Here is an 18,153-nt window from a genome sequence, read left to right on the forward strand (position 1 = left end):
CGCAGTCGGCATCTTAATGACAGCAAACATTGCACAGTAAGTGATGTTTTATTATGTTTGTTGGCTCCCACAAAAGTCTGCAGTGAGTAATAATCGGTGATGAAGAAAAAACAAAGCAAAAGTCTTAATGTGTTTTAGAAATAAATGCACCAGGTATGCTTAAAACTATCAAAATATGTAAATATTAAATGTTATTATAAATGTATCCGTTACTACATTACACATATGCTCGTACAATTTATAAAACTTCAACTGAGGTTTTTGGATGTTTTTTAAGGGCATTGTAAGCAGACTTTTAATTAAATTTATTTAGAATCCAATTATTTAGAATGCAAAAGAAAAAACTAAAATAACATCCATTGTCATGTCTTAAGTAATGATTGTGAACGATGGGCATAATTCCAAAAAAGGTGCAACTTCCGCTTTAAGATCGGAAGAACCTTGCAAGTTTGGACCACGTATTCATGGATACATACTTGCAAGAGTGGAGGTTGTTGTTGAACTTACATATGCATGTGGTGAGCGTAGGGTTGGGTATGTAGCCAGGTTTGCACATACACGTACATCTATAGCTGCCCACAGTGTTGACACAGTTTCCATTTCAACATAAACCCTGTAGCTGGCATTGATCAAAATCTGTGAATTTGTTAAATAAGAACAACTTATACTATTTACAACTGCATTCTTTTTTGGAAGTTTAATAACATTTAAAGACAGGCTCGTTCAATCAAAGTATCTGGTGAAAGCAAACTCAACAAACTGCTGTTGTTTCCAGGAAACCTGCCATAAATTCATGTGGAGGTCTGAACTATTTGGTAAAAGTGACTTCAGTCTGTACGGGCTTTTTCATGAACTAAATGAACACTTACACAATCACATTCAATTGTTCGTACTGACTGTATTCTTGTGGTATTTCTGTGATTTCACTAACCTGGTCCTCATACTAAAGACTTAGGCTAAATCCTAACTCTACACCTTAACCCTTTGTCTGTATGCTGACGTACAGTAATGAACAAATCGCGCTGTCCCGCTCACCCACCGCGAGTCACGCCCACTGCAAGTCAGAAAGCAGAAGACACAAACTGCGCTGAATATCAGAAAGTAGGTAGCTACCCTAATTTTTAATCTCAACTAAATGTTGAGCATGATTTAAGAGTGGCAGTATCAAGCCTGCAAACCCGCTTTGAAAAAATGTGCAGTGCAAAACGGGCTCATCACTAATCCTGTGAAAAATCTTTTTTTTTAGCAAGGTAACTGTTCATCTTTTTACCAAACGGGTGCATTTTTTTTAATTTTTTGCACAGATTGTAAAGTGAGTTCAATACTTTAAGATGTTTTATCTTTTAAAAAAAATACATTTATGTCATGTCTGGGATCATGTTTTGTTTAAGTTATGTTCTGTTTGGTTTTTGGACTCTTTTTAGTTCCTGCTTTTTCACTCCCTTGTCTTGTTTCCATTGTTACCCATTAGTTTCACCTGTTCCACGTTTGGACTCACACACCTGTCACCAATCATTTCACTGGAATTTAAAGCCTGTCTTTTTCTGTTGGTCTGTGTGGCGACAATAACTCTGTTGGACTTCTGCTATCAATGTTACCCATGCTGCCATAGTTCCATGCTAAGTGAGTTTTGTCTATTTTTTGTCACAGTAAGTGTTTTTGTTTTCATGTCCATAGCTTTTGCCCAAGTGCTAGTTTATGGTTTTCAAAGCCAAATTTGTTCTCTGCCTTGTGCGCGCCTTTTGTTTAATTTTTATAGTAAAAATTAAATCATGTCCCTACCTTTACGTCATGTCCGCTCCAATTTCTTTGCATCTCGGGAAAACAAACCCTGCTATAGTCCACGTCCTGACATTTATGTTATGTCAATAAATGTAAACTTGACTAATTATGGGACTCTTGTGACTTGTGTTGGTGTGAGGAGGGGCCCAAATATTTTTTTCATCTGAAAGGGGCCTGACAGAAAAAGTCTGAGAACCATTGCTTTACATGCAGTTGGCTTTTGGCCCCAAGCCAAATGTTTTTAACCCAATGCGGCTCCATGAATCAAAAAGTTTGGATAGCACTGCCATCGACCTAACTTTTTTAAACAGAATGATGGAAAGCACCCCTTCAGAAATAAGATGCACCTAGTTTCCCACTATGCCATCACCATGAGCCACTTGGTGGCTTTTAGCATTATTATCATTAGAAGATAAGGTATCATTATAGCATTCAGAAGTTACAATATGTGTTATAAAATTAAAAAAAAAACAATAACACGCTACAAACGTTTGTAAATTCTTAATGTAAATTAGCTGCTTAAACATTCATAACATTTATGTGGGATCTGAGCCGAGGATGTAGTGGCTTGTGCAGCCCTTTGAGACAATCATGATTTAGGGCTATAAAAGTAAACATTGATTGATTGATTGATAATTTAGTAATTAATAGTGAAGATTGTAGATTGCTGCTTGTCTGACATTGTAGTTTACCACCTTTGTAGTAAAAGAGTGTGGGTACTAGACTGGCCTGCTTGCAGTCAAGACCTGTCTCCCATTGAAATTGTGAGGTGCATTATGAGGCGTCAAATACGACAATGGAGACTGTTGAACAACTTAAGCTGTACATCAAGAAAGAATGTGAAAGAATTCCACTTGAAAAGCTTAAAAAAAAATTTCTCCTGAGCTCCCAGACGCTTACTGAGTGTTGTTAAAAGGAAAGGCCATGTAACACAGTGGTGAAAATGCCCCTGTGCCAAGTTTTTTGCGATGCATTGCTGCAATTAAATTCTAAGTAAATGATTATTTGAAAAGAAAAAAAACAAGTTTCTCAGTTCTAACATTAAATATCTTGTCTTTGCAGTGTATTCATTTGAATATAAGTTGGAAAGTATTTGCCAATCATTGTATTCTGTTTTTATTTACAATTTACACAATGTGCCAACTTCACTGGTTTTGGGTTTTGTAGAATGTTTTTTTTTTTTTTTTTTTCATTTATTGCATTCTAATCAAGAAATTACCAGATAAACTGAGTGAAAAATTGGAATGCATATAATTTAAATTAATAAATACAATTTAACAGTGTTACCTTGGCAATGAGTGCTGTTGATTCTCTTGTAACCCTGAGGACAGTCGATCAGAGGAATAGCTGTTGGGAGAACGCCAAGAACAAACATTAGGAATTTCATTCAAACATTTCATAAACCACCCATAAAGTATCCTAAAATAAAATAATGTTGGTATTATTGACGGACTGCGATGAGGTGGCGACTTGTCCAGGGTGTACCCCGAAAGGGACAGGTGGTAGAAAATGGATGGATGGATTGATGGATGAAATATTGTATAACTGGGTTGCAATCAGATGACCTAAAGGCACATCTGGGAACTTCTGGGTTTCAAGAGATGGTCTAGAGCATGGGTGTCAAACTCTGGCCCGCGGGCCAAATTTGGCCCGCCGTGTAATTTCATTTGGCTCTTGAGGCAATAATAAATTAACATTAGAGCTGGCCCGCCGGTATTATACAGTGGCAGTGCTGCTGTATCACCGCATTCAACGCTAATTCTCATACTTGCCAACCGTCCCGATTTTTCAAGGAGAATCACAAATTTCAGTGCCCCCCCCGAAAATCTCCCAGGGCAACCATTCTCCCGAATTTCCACCCAGACAACAATATTGGGGGCGTGCCTTAAAGGTACTGCTTTTAGCATCCTCTACAACCTGTCGTCACGTCCGCTTTTCCTCCATACAAACAGCGTGCCGGCCCAGTCACGTAATATATGCGGCTTCTACAAACACACAAGTGACTGCAAAGCATACTTGGTCAACAGCCATACAGGTCACACTGAGGGTGGCCGTATAAACAACTTTAACACTGTTACACCACACTGTGAACCCACACCAAACAAGAATGACATCCGCACCGTAACACTACATAAACACAACAGAACAATTACCCAGAAAACCCTTGCAGCACTAACTCTTCCGGGACGCTACAAAATACACCCCCGCTACCAACAAAACTCGATTTTGCATGTCACTATAAAGTTAAATAAGCCTTGCTTGTTCAATATTCAATGCAAAACTTGTTTGGGTCCCTATTAAAAGGTTAAGTTGTTCAACTTTGGCCCGTGGCTTTGCTCAGTTTAGAAATTTGGCCCACTCTGTATTTGAGTTTGACACCCCTGGTCTAGAGTCCCATCAGACTACTGTTTATTTACCTGAATCAGTGCCGATTTGGGGGTATTTTGAAAGGTTTAGAGGCAAATATAAAAGCGATCATGGAAACATTTTTTGAAATGGGATAGAGTGGATGTATACATTTTTAAGATAAATATATTTTTCAATGATTTAAATCATTTATCATCACCAAGAGGTTACAGCTCGCTAGACCTCACTTCACTTGACACTCACAGTATTTAGTGAAGGAAAGATTCGAGGTACACCATCTCTTCACATCTGAGCGGTCCGTGAAAGACAAAGTTGGACTTATTTGTGCATCGCTACATAACGTATTTGAGTGACACAACGAGTGCCGTGCTGCTGTGATCGTGATACTAATGAAAAAAAAATATTGCAGCTGATTTCTGCTACAAATTTTAGTCTCATCTACAATTACATTTACAAGAGATTTATTCATCTAGATCAGGGGTCTCAAACTCAATTTACCTGGGGGCCACTGGATGCAGAAACTGGGTAAAGCTGGGCCACAAGAAAAGGTCTCTTAAAAGAATCTAACATGCACTTTTTAATTAATTCACCTTCTATGAATGGCTTTCCCGCCCTAGCAACATACTTGCCAATCCTCACGATTTTTCCGGGAGACTCCTGAATTTCAGTGCACCTCCCGACAATCTACCGGTGCAACCATTCTCGCCAATTTGTCCCAATTTTCACCCGGCCGACATTACTAAGGGCTGCCGTGACTGCACTGCCTTTAGCGTCCTCTACAACAGTGGTTCTCAACCTTTTTTCAGTGATGTACCCCCTGTGATAATTTTTTTAATCCAAGTACCCCTAATCCGAGCAAAGCATTTTTTGTTGGAAAAACGAGATAAAGAAGTAAAATACAGCACTATGTAATCAGTTTCTGATTTATTAAATTGTATAAAAGTGCAAAATATTGCAAATTTGTAGTGGTCTTTCTTGAACTACTTGGAAAAAAAGATATAAAAATAACAAAAACTTGTTGAAAAATGAACAAGTGATTCAATTATAAATAAAGATTTCTACACATAAAAGTAATCATCAACTTAAAGTGCCCTCTTTGGGGATTGTAATAGAGATCCATCTGGATTCATCAACTTAATTCTAAACATTTCTTCACAAAAAAAGAAATCTTTAACATCAAAATTTATGGAACATGTCCACAAAAAGTCTAGCTGTCAACACTGAATGTTGGATTGTTGTATTATTTTTCCACAGTTTATGAACTTACTTTCATACTTCATTGATGTTTTATTCAATAAACACATGTGGCGGGGCTCTCCCTTAGAGATAGGGTGAGAAGCTCTGCCATCCGGGAGGAGCTCAACGTAAAGCTGCTGCTCCTCCACATCGAGAGGAGCCAGATGAAGTGGTTCGGGCATCTGATCAGGATGCCACCCGAACGCCTCCCTAGGGATCTGTTTAGGGCACGTCCAGCTGGTAGGAGGCCACGGGGAAGACCCAGGACACGTTGGGAAGACTATGTCTCCCGGCTGGCCTGGGAACGCCTCGGGATCCCCCGGGAAGAGCTAGACGAAGTGGCTGGAGATAGGGAAGTCTGGGCTTCCCTGCTTAGGCTGCTGCCCCCGCGACCCAACCTCGGATAAGCGGAAGATGATGGATGGATGGATGGATGGACATGTATAAAGGATTTATGTATTGCTGCTGTTTTTTAGAATGTTTTAATAAATCTCACTTGTCCCTTGGCACACCTTCCCGTACCACCAGGGGTCCGCGCACCCCCAAAAGAAGACCACTGCTCGGCTACATGTCATCGCGCACGCTTTTATATCACACAACCAATGTATCATGTAGTGTGAGACTTGTGCAGAACAACGTCAGTGGCTGCAAGACGTACTTGTTCAACAGCCATACAGGTCACACTGAGAGTGGTCGTATAAACAACTTTAACACTGTTACAAATATGTGCCACACTATGAACCCACACAGAACAAGAATGACAAACACTTTTTGGGAGAATTTCCGCACCCTAACACAACTTAAACACAAGAGAACAAATACCCAGAACACCTTGCAGGGCTACAATATACAACACCTCAACCGACGTAAGTAGGGACGGTGGGGGTGCGGGGGGTTGGTGGTAGCAGGGGTGTGTATATTGTAGCCCGGAAATGTTAGGTCTGCATGGGATTTTGGGTAATTGTTCTGGTGTGTTTATGTTGTATTACGATGCGGATGTTCTCCTGAAATGTGTTTGTTATTCTTGTTTGGTGTGGGTTCACAGTCTGGCACATATTTGTAACAGTGTTAAATCTTGTGTCTACCTTAAAGTTTGTGTGGTAAAAAACGTGTAAAACATGAATACAAAATAGTTTTTCCATTTTTTGTTTTGCTTTTGAAGGTAAGGTTACATTCAAATCCTAAAACATTAATAATTCAATGTTATAGAAAATATTGAATTGATTGATTGATACATTTATTAGTAGATTGCACAGTTCAGTAGATATTCCATACAATTGACCACTAAATGGTAACACCCGAATAAGTTTTTCAACTTGTTTAAATCGGGGTCCACGTTAATCAATTCATGGTTCGCTACTTTGCGAACAAGCTGCTGCGAAGTCAATCTGATAAGCTGCTCATTGAGAGGTTAAAAATATGATCACCTTCTGTTTTGTTTGAAATTCCAGTTTGAAGAAAGATTTGAGCTTGGATGTATAATCCTCCATCTGGGCCCCCACATTCATTCAGCGAAGCATGAAAATAAAGAAAACACCCTATTGCACTTGACTTGTTGCTGATGCTAACTGGCACATTGCCGCACACAGAAAATACATTTCTAACAGATCAGTGGAAAAATATTCCTTTTTATTTTGTAATCATTATTCTTTTGTTATGCCTCTCCAGATCACACATCATTGACAGTTTTACAACAGTAATATTAGTTCTACAGAGTCTTTTTTAACTTTAAACATTTTATAAATGTTGGGAATGTATTGGTATTGGTTACCTATAAAGCATATTTACTCCTAATCCTCTTGATCATTTACTAACTTCCAGAGATTAACACATTTTTAACAGCTAAAAAACATAATAGTATGCAGTAATAATAAAGACAAGATGTATGATAACTATAACTTCATTAAGTAGAAAGTAATTACTGTAAAAGTAAACAGTAAGTCCAACTAACATACGCATTGTATATTAAAATGATAAATGCAGAGTATAACATAAATAAAACTGACATAGACAATGATAATAATTAGGGGTGACTCGATACAACTATTTCTCTTCAAATACAATACCGATATTGAAGCCTTGAGTATTGGCCCATACCTATATTGATTCGATACCAGCATAAATCAGACACACTTTTAATATTTTTCTAGTGTGGATTGTTAAAAAAGGTTTGATCAAGTAAAATTAACCAAACAGAGAACAATAGTGGGTATGAAAAAAACAACGATTTATTATCAACTGTCTGGAATGGACTCATGCTGTCTTGAGGTTGGAATGGTAATTACTCTTTTGGTGACAACTAGTGGCCACAAAAAAGAATTACATTAAGCTCATGATGCAATAAATTGAATGATGCGGACACGTTTGTTACTGGATACTTTCTATAATGCTTCTTCCTTCGAGACTTTGTATGTGTAAGTAATATGCAACTATAATTATTTGTTACTTGTTTATGTTAAAAAATGTGCTGTTTTAGACTGTAATATTGTTCAAATAGGGACACTTATTATGTATGTCCAGTTTAGAAGCCCAGTAGTATACCATGTTTACTTTTTGTAAATTAATTGAATAAATACAAAAAAAGACCAACCTTGTGTGCTTATTGGAAGACATTAAGATGTCAACTGACTGTCCAGTCAGAGACACACTGCAAGACTGCTTGAATCGGAGGTTAAATCAGAGATATCATCAGATACTTTTTTTTTTTTTGCCGATATCGGACAGATATCTGATATCAATACCAGATCGGAACACCCCTAATTGTTAACCAATATATAAATCATACTGATAGACCCTATTAAATCATACAATAATAAATAAGGAACTCAGGATGAATGATATCACACACTGTGGTTCAGCATTCTTTCCAGTAAATGTATTTTTCTGTTCTGTATCTAAAACTGGCTTTTCTCAGTACATTGTTTGACTTATTTGCTCAATCCCATCCATAATTCATACCAATATGCTGACAACGTTTTTGTGTGGTGCCCAAGTACAAATGTTTTGAATTACATTTTCCCTATATGGTCGTATTTTTTCTTGATCACGTCACTTTTGTGAATGAAAACCCCACAGCTTAATGGTGCTGTCAGGATTTGTTTTCAAAGCGAGGAAAGCCTAACGTGTTCTAAAAGTAATGCGAGGTGTCGGCTTGAGCAGCTTGGCTGGATGTCGCTGGACATGCAAGTTGCACATGGAAAGATACCAGATGGTGAAGCGGTGTCTTGACTTTGATAGGTGGGAGCCCTGATGTAAGCATTGACTGGTCGCCATCATTCACAGCGCACCTGGTAGACACCGACATCACTTAACAATGCCACTGAGTGGGAATTGAACACAAAAGTCAACCACTGACCGAAGGGTCACCGTTTCAATTCTTACATACCTTGATAGTTCTGTTTTCCACAACAATGTACATTTTTGTTTGATGTCAAGTTCTGATGGGCAAATTCATCCATTTAATTGATTGTTAAAAATTAAGTTCATTTTTTTTATTAATTCAATAATCAAGGCAAAATGGGAGTGTTCATTGCCATTATTAGGTAGTGACAAAGAAACATACTTTACTGCTCAACCCTCCCACATTTTACCCTTCTTTCCAGGTGCCCTCCAGTACCTGTAGTTTAAAGGGGAACATTAACACAATTTCAGAAGGGTTAAAACCAATAAAAATCAGTTTCCAGTGGCTTATTTTATTTTTTGAAGTTTTTAAAAAATTTCTGCCCATGCCGGAATATCCCTAAAAAAAGCTTTAAAGTGCCTGATTTTCGCTATCTGTGAAGCCGTCATCCAGTGATGCCAATACGGATAGCACAGCAAGATATAGCGACATTAGCCCAGATTCAGACTCGGATTTCAGCCGCTTAAACGATTCAACAGATTACGAATGTATTGAAACGGATGGTTGGAGTATGGAGGCAGATAGCGAAAACGAAATTGAAGTAGAAACTGAAGCTATTGAGCGAATAGCTATTGACGCTTTTCGGCCATGTTTGCCTTAGCATCACCGGTAAAATGTGCAGACCAACGATTGGACGTTTCGCATCTTGTGACACTAGATCAACTTAAATCCATCGATTGGTAAGTGTTTGTTTGGCATTAAATGTGGGTGGAGGGAAACGCAGGATGTAAATATAGTTTGAAATGTACATACAGTTAGCCTAAATAGCATGTTAGCATCGATTAGCTGGCAGTCATGCCGCGACTAAATATGTCTGACTAGCACATAAGTCAACAACATCAACAAAACTCACCTTTGTGATTTCGTTGACTTCATCATTGCAAATGCATGTGCAGGTTATCCATACATCTCTGTGCCATGTCTGCCTTAGCATCACCAGTAAAATGTGCAGACACTCCGGCACATTCAACGGGGGTCTGGCGGAAGATTTCTTTGACTTTATCGTTGGAAATGCATCTGCTTTGAGTGTTGCAGGATATCCACACAATCTTGCCATCTCTGCAGTAGAATAGCTTTCGTCGGTAAAGTGTGCGGAACAAACGACTGACCATTTTGTCGGCTTTCCCCACACCCTCGTATTTTGAACACATTTCGTCCAATTTCTTGCCCCTTTCGCATCTTTGGGGCAGTGGTGCAACTTGAATTCCTCCCAGTAAGTGTTGTTACACCCTCCGACAACACACCGACGAAGCATGATGTCTCCAAGGTTCCAGAAAATAGTCGAAAAAACGGAAAATAACAGAGCTGAGACGCGGTGTTTGTAATGTGTTTGAGAAAATGGCGGCTTTATTACCTAGGTGACGTCACGTTCTGACGTCATCGCTCCGAGAGCGATAAATAGAAAGGCGTTTAATTCGCCAAAATTCACCCATTTAGAGTTTGGAAATCAGTTAGAAAAATATATGGTATTTTTTCTGCAACATTAAGGTATATATTGACGCTTACATAGGTTTGGTGATAATGTTCCCCTTTAACACCAGTTGTACATCAATTTACAAGCTTAATTGGTTCTGTGGCGGATCTTGTAATTTACAACACTTGCATCTCTAATTAAAGTCGCCCATTGGAAATTGAATACATCTATTTATTTGGTGCTTGCATCACCAAACATCACAATTTTGGTGTGTCTTTTATAAAGAACACCAAACTTTTAGAAAATAAGTATTGCATGAACACAACAACAAATGTTCAAGCTGAGTGTATCAAAAATACAATAATTAAATTGGTTACTTAGTAGTATGATTGCTCACACCTGATGGTGTATGTTAAAAGTGACCGCACTTACATGTTTTCTTTGGACATTTCTGGCATTTGTGGAAGCCCCATGATGTCCCAATGGTACCACAGCACTGCTCCTGCTTCGTCAGACCTGGTAGAGCCTTTCCACACTAAAACACACACAGGGACAAGTACAATAACTGTTTGTAAAATGCGTGATATAAGAAGTTTAACAACTACAAAAGTAAATGTTTCAGAAGTTTTGTCTTTTCTTGTATTTTAGTCAAGTCATATACAAAAGGTAAACATGGTTGGCTATAGGCTACAAGCAGCTAGCAGCTACAAAACAGTAAGCACAAAATAGCGCACAAGCTAGACTTATGTAGTAAGTGTCCATAATTACAAAATATATCGTCTAAAACAGCACATTTGTCAATATAAACAAGTGTCAAATAATCATAGTTGCATATCACTTACACAGACAAAGACTCCAAGGCAGATGCGTATTAGAAAGTATTCAGTAACAAACGTGTCCGTATCATTCAACTTACTGCGTCGTGAGCTTAGCTTAATGAATTGCTGAGGCCACTAGGTGTCGCCAAAAACAATTAACACTTGAACTTTAGGAAAGCATATGTTCATTCAAAAGAAGGTTATAATAAATAGGTTAGTGTTGTTTTTATTTATTCATACCTACTATAGTTTTCTGTTTGAAAATTGTCCTTTGATCAAAACCTTTCTAACAGTAGTAGTAATAGTTACAGTATACAGTGTACAGTGGGGGACATTTGAGTCCATGCTTTCAAATGTATTACCAGCATATATTTCTATGCTGGGTTTATCCAAAATGGGAACTGCACTTTTTGGGAAATCGATCGTTCACAATCATGAATGACATCATGACGGATGGATTTTTTTCTATGCATTCTATCTAACTTGTAAATTAAAGTCAATAAAAGTCCGCTTACCGCAGAGCCAATGGGAGCTCCTCTATTACTCCCATTAAATCAAATAAATGACCATTCAAAAAGCGCCAACAATACTCCATCCAGTATTCCATCCATCCATCCATTTTGTACCGCTTGTCCCTTTTGGGGTCGCCGGAGCCCATCTCAGCTGCATCCGGGCGGAAGGCGGTGTACACCCTGGACAAGTCGCCACCTCATCGCAGGGCCAACACGGATAGACAGACAACATTCACACATTCACACACTAGGGACCATTTTTTTAGTGTTGCCAATCAACCTATCCCCAGTTGCATGTTTTTGGAGATGGGAAGAAGCCAGAGTACCCGGCGGGAACCCACGCATGCAAACTCCACACAGAAAGATACCAAGCCCGGGATTGAACCCAGGACTACTCAGGACCTTCGTATTGTGAGGCAGATGCACTTACCCCTCTACCACCGTGCTGCCCTACTCAAGTATTACCAAGTATTATTTATATGTTTATTATAAGCGCTCACGCACACAAACTACCATGAATTGATTAACGTGGACCCCGACTTAAACAAGTTGAAAAACTTATTCGGGTGTTACCACTTAGTGTCAATTGTACAGAACAAGTACTGAACTGTGCAATCTACTAATAAAAGTTTAAATCAATCAATCAATCTATTCATATCGGTGCTGTGATCACTGCCGCGTGTCCCTATCTTTACATCATCGAGTGGTCTGCTGTTTTCTCGTTTCCTTGCTCCCTGTAAGTTTATTGTATATAATAAATCATGCATCTCGTCTGGACAGAAGAATTCTGAGTAGGGAGTCCGACAAGTTGGTACACTTTGACAGCCATGTAGTACCCGAAACTGGCGAGACACACAAAGACGTTTGGTCCCCCCACACCCCCCATCTCTTTTCTTAGTGAGGGTTATAAATAATTCTTCACCTAAATGGCAGTAGATGAACATCCAAGCAGTCAGCATCATAATGACAGCACACATTGTACAGTAAGTGATGTTTTTTTATGTTTGTTGGTTTTCATGAAGTCTGCAGTGAGAAATAATCAGTGATGAAGGGAAAAAAAGCAAACGTTTTTGAAACAAATGTGCCAGGTATGCTTAAAATAATAAAAATACATACATATTATAAACTAATCAATCAAGGTTTTCTTATATAGCCCTTAATGACAAATGTCTCAAAGGGCTGCACAAGCCACAGCGACATCCTCGGCTCAGATGCCACATCAGGGCAAAACAAAAACCTCAACCCAATGAAAACTACGTGAAAATTTGAAAAGGACCGCAGATGTGGAGACCCCCCCTTGAGTGACCGGTGCAATGGATGCCGAGTGGATACAGTTAATAATGTGAAAGTTCAGTCCATGATGCTATTATAAATGTGCCTGTTACTACATCGCATGTATACTTACAGCTAGGGCAGGGCGATATATCCAATATACACGATATATCGCGGGTTTGTATCTGTGCGATATAGAAAATGACAATATTGTGATACTCGAGTATACGCTCTCAAGCAGTTGCTTTTAGCTGCGGGCATTAGACTAAATGCTCTTCTCCCTCTTTCTTGTCTCTGCTTCTCACAGAGACGTAAAACAAGCGCACCTTGTTACATACGTCACGTACTGTTGCGAGTGCAACGTCATACGCTCTCGCGGAGCAGAGCGGTAGCGGCATGGGTAAAGTTAGCTGTGGTGCTAGCGTGCGGTGCGAGAGGTAATACGAGAGAGAAGGTGCGAATCTGGTAACAAATGAAGGAAGTGTCTGTCACAGTACCTGCAGTGTTTTGTGTCTGTCTTGTCTGTCTGGGCGTGGTCATGTGTGGGTGGAGTTTGGGCTCCTGGCTTCCCAGTCTGGCACACCTGGCGCTAATTAGCTCACTCACCTGCCTGCCATCAGCTAATCACCTCCACTCCACAAAAGCCCTGGTGTCCTCACACAACGCTGCCAGATCGTTTCATAGCTCTCCAAGTGGTAACGCTTCTCGCCAATTCTCGTATTTTGATGATCTTGTTGATCTTTCGTTTGTGATTTTTGCTACTGGTATCCTGTTCCTCGACCCACCATTGTTTTCCTCTGCCTCCAGTGCCTACCTCCTCCGAGGCTGCCTGCCTGCCAAGCACCTCTACTCCAGCCGACGACGCCTTGCCCTAATCCATCATTTTGTCTAAATGAAACCCTTTGGACTTTGAATCTGCCTCTCTAGTCAATCAATCAATCAATCAATGTTTATTTATATAGCCCCAAATCACAAATGTCTCAAAGGACTGCACAAATCATTACGACTACGACATCCTCGGAAGAACCCACAAAAGGGCAAGGAAAACTCACACCCAGTGGGCAGGGAGAATTCACATCCATTGGGACGCCAGTGACAATGCTGACTATGAGAAACCTTGGAGAGGACCTCAGATGTGGGCAACCACCCCCCCTAGGGGACCGAAAGCAATGGATGTCGAGCGGGTCTAACATGATACTGTGAAAGTTCAATCCATAGTGGCTCCAACACAGCCGCGAGAGTTCAGTTCAAGCGGATCCAAGAGAGCAGCGAGAGTCCCGTCCACAGGAGACCATCTCAAGCGGAGGCGGATCAGCAGCGTAGAGATGTCCCCAACCGATACAGGCGAGCGGTCCATCCTGGGTCCCGACGAGCGGTCCATCCTGGGTCTCGATTCTGGACAGCCAGTACTTCATCCATGGTCATCGGACCAGACCCCCTCCACAAGGGAGGGGGGGACATAGGAGAAAGAAATGAAGCGGCAGATCAACTGGTCTAAAAAGGAGGTCTATTTAAAGGCTAGAGTATACAAATGAGTTTTAAGGTGAGACTTAAATGCTTCTACTGAGGTAGCATCTCGAACTGTTACCGGGAGGGCATTCCAGAGTACTGGAGCCCGAACGGAAAACGCTCTATAGCCCGCAGACTTTTTTTGGGCTCTAGGAATCACTAATAAGCCGGTGTCTTTTGAACGCAGATTTCTTGCCGGGACATATGGTACAATACAATCGGCAAGATAGGCTGGAGCTAGACCGTGTAGTATTTTATACGTAATTAGTAAAACCTTAAAGTCACATCTTAAGTGCACAGGAAGCCAGTGCAGGTGAGCCAGTACAGGCGTAATATGATCAAACTTTCTTGTTCTTATCAAAAGTCTAGCAGCCGCATTTTGTACCAACTGTAATCTTTTAATGCTAGACATGGGGAGACCCGAAAATAATACGTTACAGTAGTCGAGACGAGACGTAACAAACACATGGATAATGATCTCGACGTCTTTAGTGGACAAAATGGAGCGAATTTTAGCGATATTAAGGAGATGAAAGAAAGCCGTTTTAGTAACGCTTTTAATGTGTGACTCAAAGGAGAGAGTTGGGTCGAAGATCCATCCATCCATCCATCATCTTCCGCTTATCCGAGGTCGGGTCGCGGGGGCAACAGCCTAAGCAGGGAAACCCAGACTTCCCTCTCCCCAGCCACTTCGTCTAGCTCTTCCCGGGGGATCCCGAGGCGTTCCCAGGCCAGCCGGGAGACATAGTCTTCCCAACGTGTCCTGGGTCTTCCCCGTGGCCTCCTACCGGTTGGACGTGCCCTAAACACATCCCGAGGGAGGCGTTCGGGTGGCATCCTGACCAGATGCCCGAACCACCTCATCTGGCTCCTCTCGATGTGGAGGAGCAGCGGCTTTACTTTGAGTTCCTCCCGGATGGCAGAGCTTCTCACCCTATCTCTAAGGGAGAGCCCCGCCACACGGCGGAGGAAACTCATTTCGGCCGCTTGTACCCTTGATCTTATCCTTTCGGTCATGACCCAAAGCTCATGACCATAGGTGAGGATGGGAACGTAGATCGACCGGTAAATTGAGAGCTTTGCCTTCCGGCTCAGCTCCTTCTTCACCACAACGGATCGGTACAACGTCCGCATTACTGAAGACGCCGCACCGATCCGCCTGTCGATCTCACGATCCACTCTTCCCTCACGCGTGAACAAGACTCCTAGGTACTTGAACTCCTCCACTTGGGGCAGGGACTCCTCCCCAACCCGGAGATGGCACTCCACCCTTTTCCGGGCGAGAACCATGGACTCGGACTTGGAGGTGCTGATTCTCATTCCGGTCGCTTCACACTCGGCTGCGAACCGATCCAGCGAGAGCTGAAGATCCCGGTCAGATGAAGCCATCAGGACCACATCATCTGCAAAAAGCAGAGACCTAATCCTGCGGTTACCAAACCGGAACCCCTCAACGCCTTGACTGCGCCTAGAAATTCTGTCCATAAAAGTTATGAACAGAATCGGTGACAAAGGACAGCCTTGGCGGAGTCCAACCCTCACTGGAAATGTGTTCGACTTACTGCCGGCAATGCGAACCAAGCTCTGGCACTGATCGTACAGGGAACGGACCGCCACAATAAGACAGTCCGATACCCCATACTCTCTGAGCACTCCCCACAGGACTTCCCGAGGGACACGGTCGAATGCCTTCTCCAAGTCCACAAAGCACATGTAGACTGGTTAGGCAAACTCCCATGCACCCTCAAGAACCCTGCCGAGAGTATAGAGCTGGTCCACAGTTCCACGACCAGGACGAAAACCACACTGTTCCTCCTGAATCCGAGGTTCGACTATCCGACGTAGCCTCCTCTCCAGTACACCTGAATAAACCTTACCGGGAAGGCTGAGGAGTGTGATCCCACGATAGTTGGAACACACCCTCCGGTCCCCCTTCTTAAAGAGAGGAACCACCACCCCGGTCTGCCAATCCAGAGGTACCGCCCCCGATGTCCACGCGATGCTGCAAAGTCTTGTCAACCAAGACAGCCCCACAGCATCCAGAGCCTTAAGGAACTCCGGGCGGATCTCGTCCACCCCTGGGGCCTTGCCACCGAGGAGCTTTTTAACTACCTCAGCGACCTCAGCCCCAGAAATAGGAGAGTCCACCACAGATTCCCCAGGCACTGCTTCTTCATAGGAAGACGTGTTGGTGGGATTGAGGAGGTCTTCGAAGTATTCCTTCCACCTATCCACAACATCCGCAGTCGAGGTCAGCGGAACACCATCCGCACCATACACGGTGTTGATAGTGCACTGCTTCCCCTTCCTGCGGCGGCGGACGGTGGTCCAGAATCGCTTCGAAGCCGTCTGGAAGTCGTTTTCCATGGCTTCCCCGAACTCTTCCCATGTCCGAGTTTTTGCCTCCGCGACCGCTGAAGCTGCACACCGCTTGGCCTGTCGGTACCTGTCCACTGCCTCCGGAGTCCTATGAGCCAAAAGGATCCGATAGGACTCCTTCTTCAGCTTGACGGCATCCCTCACCGCTGGTGTCCACCAAGGGGTTTTAGGATTGCCGCCCCGACAGGCACCAACTACCTTGCGGCCACAGCTCCGATCTGCCGCCTCGACAATAGAGGTGCGGAACATGGTCCACTCGGACTCAATGTCCAGCACCTCCCTCGTGACATGTTCAAGGTTCTTCCGGAGGTGGGAATTGAAACTTTGTCTGACAGGAGACTCTGCCAGACGTTCCCAGCAGACCCTCACAATGCGTTTGGGCCTCCCAGGTCTGTCCGGCATCCTCCCCCACCATCGCAGCCAACTCACCACCAGGTGGTGATCGGTAGAAAGCTCCGCCCCTTTCTTCACCCGAGTGTCCAAAACATGAGGCCGCAAATCCGATGACGCAACTACAAAGTCGATCATGGAACTGCGGCCTAGGGTGTCCTGGTGCCAAGTGCACATATGGACACCCTTATGTTTGAACATGGTGTTTGTTATCGACAAACTGTGACGAGCACAAAAGTCCAATAACAAAACACCACTCGGGTTCAGATCCGGGCGGCCATTCTTCCCAATCACGCCTCTCCAGGTTTCACTGTCGTTGCCAACGTGAGCGTTGAAGTCTCCCAGTAGGACAAGGGAATCACCCGGGGGAGCACTTTCCAGTACTCCCTCGAGTGTTCCCAAAAAGGGTGGGTACTCTGAACTGCTGTTTGGTGCATAAGCACAAACAACAGTCAGGACCCGTCCCCTCACCCGAAGGCGGAGGGAGGCTACCCTTTCGTCCACCGGGTTGAACTCCAACGTACAGGCTTTGAGCCGGGGGGAAACAAGAATTGCCACTCCAGCCCGTCGCCTCTCACTGCCGGCAACGCCAGAGTGGAAGAGGGTCCAATCCCTCTCGAGAGAAGTGGTTCCAGAGCCCTTGCTGTGCGTCGAAGTGAGTCCGACTATATCCAGCCGGAATTTCTCGACTTCGCGCACTAGCTCAGGCTCTTTCCCCCCAGTGACGTGACGTTCCACGTCCCAAGAGCTAGCTTCTGTAGCCGAGGATCGGACCGCCAAGTGCCCTGCCTTCGGCTGTCGCCCAGCTCACAATGCACCCGACCTCTATGGCCCCTGCTATGGGTGGTGAGCCCATTGGAGGGGTGACCCACGTTGCCTCTTCGGGCTGTGCCCGGCCGGGCCCCATGGGAACAGGCCCGGCCACCAGGCGCTCGCCATCGTGCCCCACCTCCGGGCCTGGCTCCAGAGGGGGGCCCCGGTGACCCGCGTCCGGGCGAGGGAAATCTGGGTCCATGGTTTTTCATCTTCATAAAGGTCTTCGAGCTGCTCTTTGTCTGATCCCTCACCTAGAAC

The 18,153-nt window shown here is 43.1% G+C and overlaps 1 protein-coding gene across 3 annotated transcripts in view; it reads right to left on the reverse strand.

Annotated features, from left to right (window-relative positions):
* The window catches only part of ltbp1 (latent transforming growth factor beta binding protein 1), a 288,869-nt gene that overhangs the window by 115,321 nt on the left and 155,395 nt on the right, over nt 1-18,153 (reverse strand). For all 3 annotated transcript variants that reach the window (XR_009808158.1, XM_061911089.1, XM_061911090.1), the window contains exons 8-9: nt 10,632-10,734; nt 3,070-3,129 (exon numbers count right to left, since the gene is read on the reverse strand). Coding sequence is in view for 2 of the 3 variants with exons in the window: in XM_061911089.1 (XP_061767073.1) it covers nt 3,070-3,129; nt 10,632-10,734 (163 nt within the window). In the remaining variant the exon portion in view is untranslated. The remainder of the gene's footprint in view (nt 1-3,069; nt 3,130-10,631; nt 10,735-18,153) is intronic.

Source organism: Nerophis ophidion, linkage group LG09 (assembly GCF_033978795.1).
Source record: "Nerophis ophidion isolate RoL-2023_Sa linkage group LG09, RoL_Noph_v1.0, whole genome shotgun sequence".
NCBI lineage: Eukaryota > Metazoa > Chordata > Actinopteri > Syngnathiformes > Syngnathidae > Nerophis > Nerophis ophidion.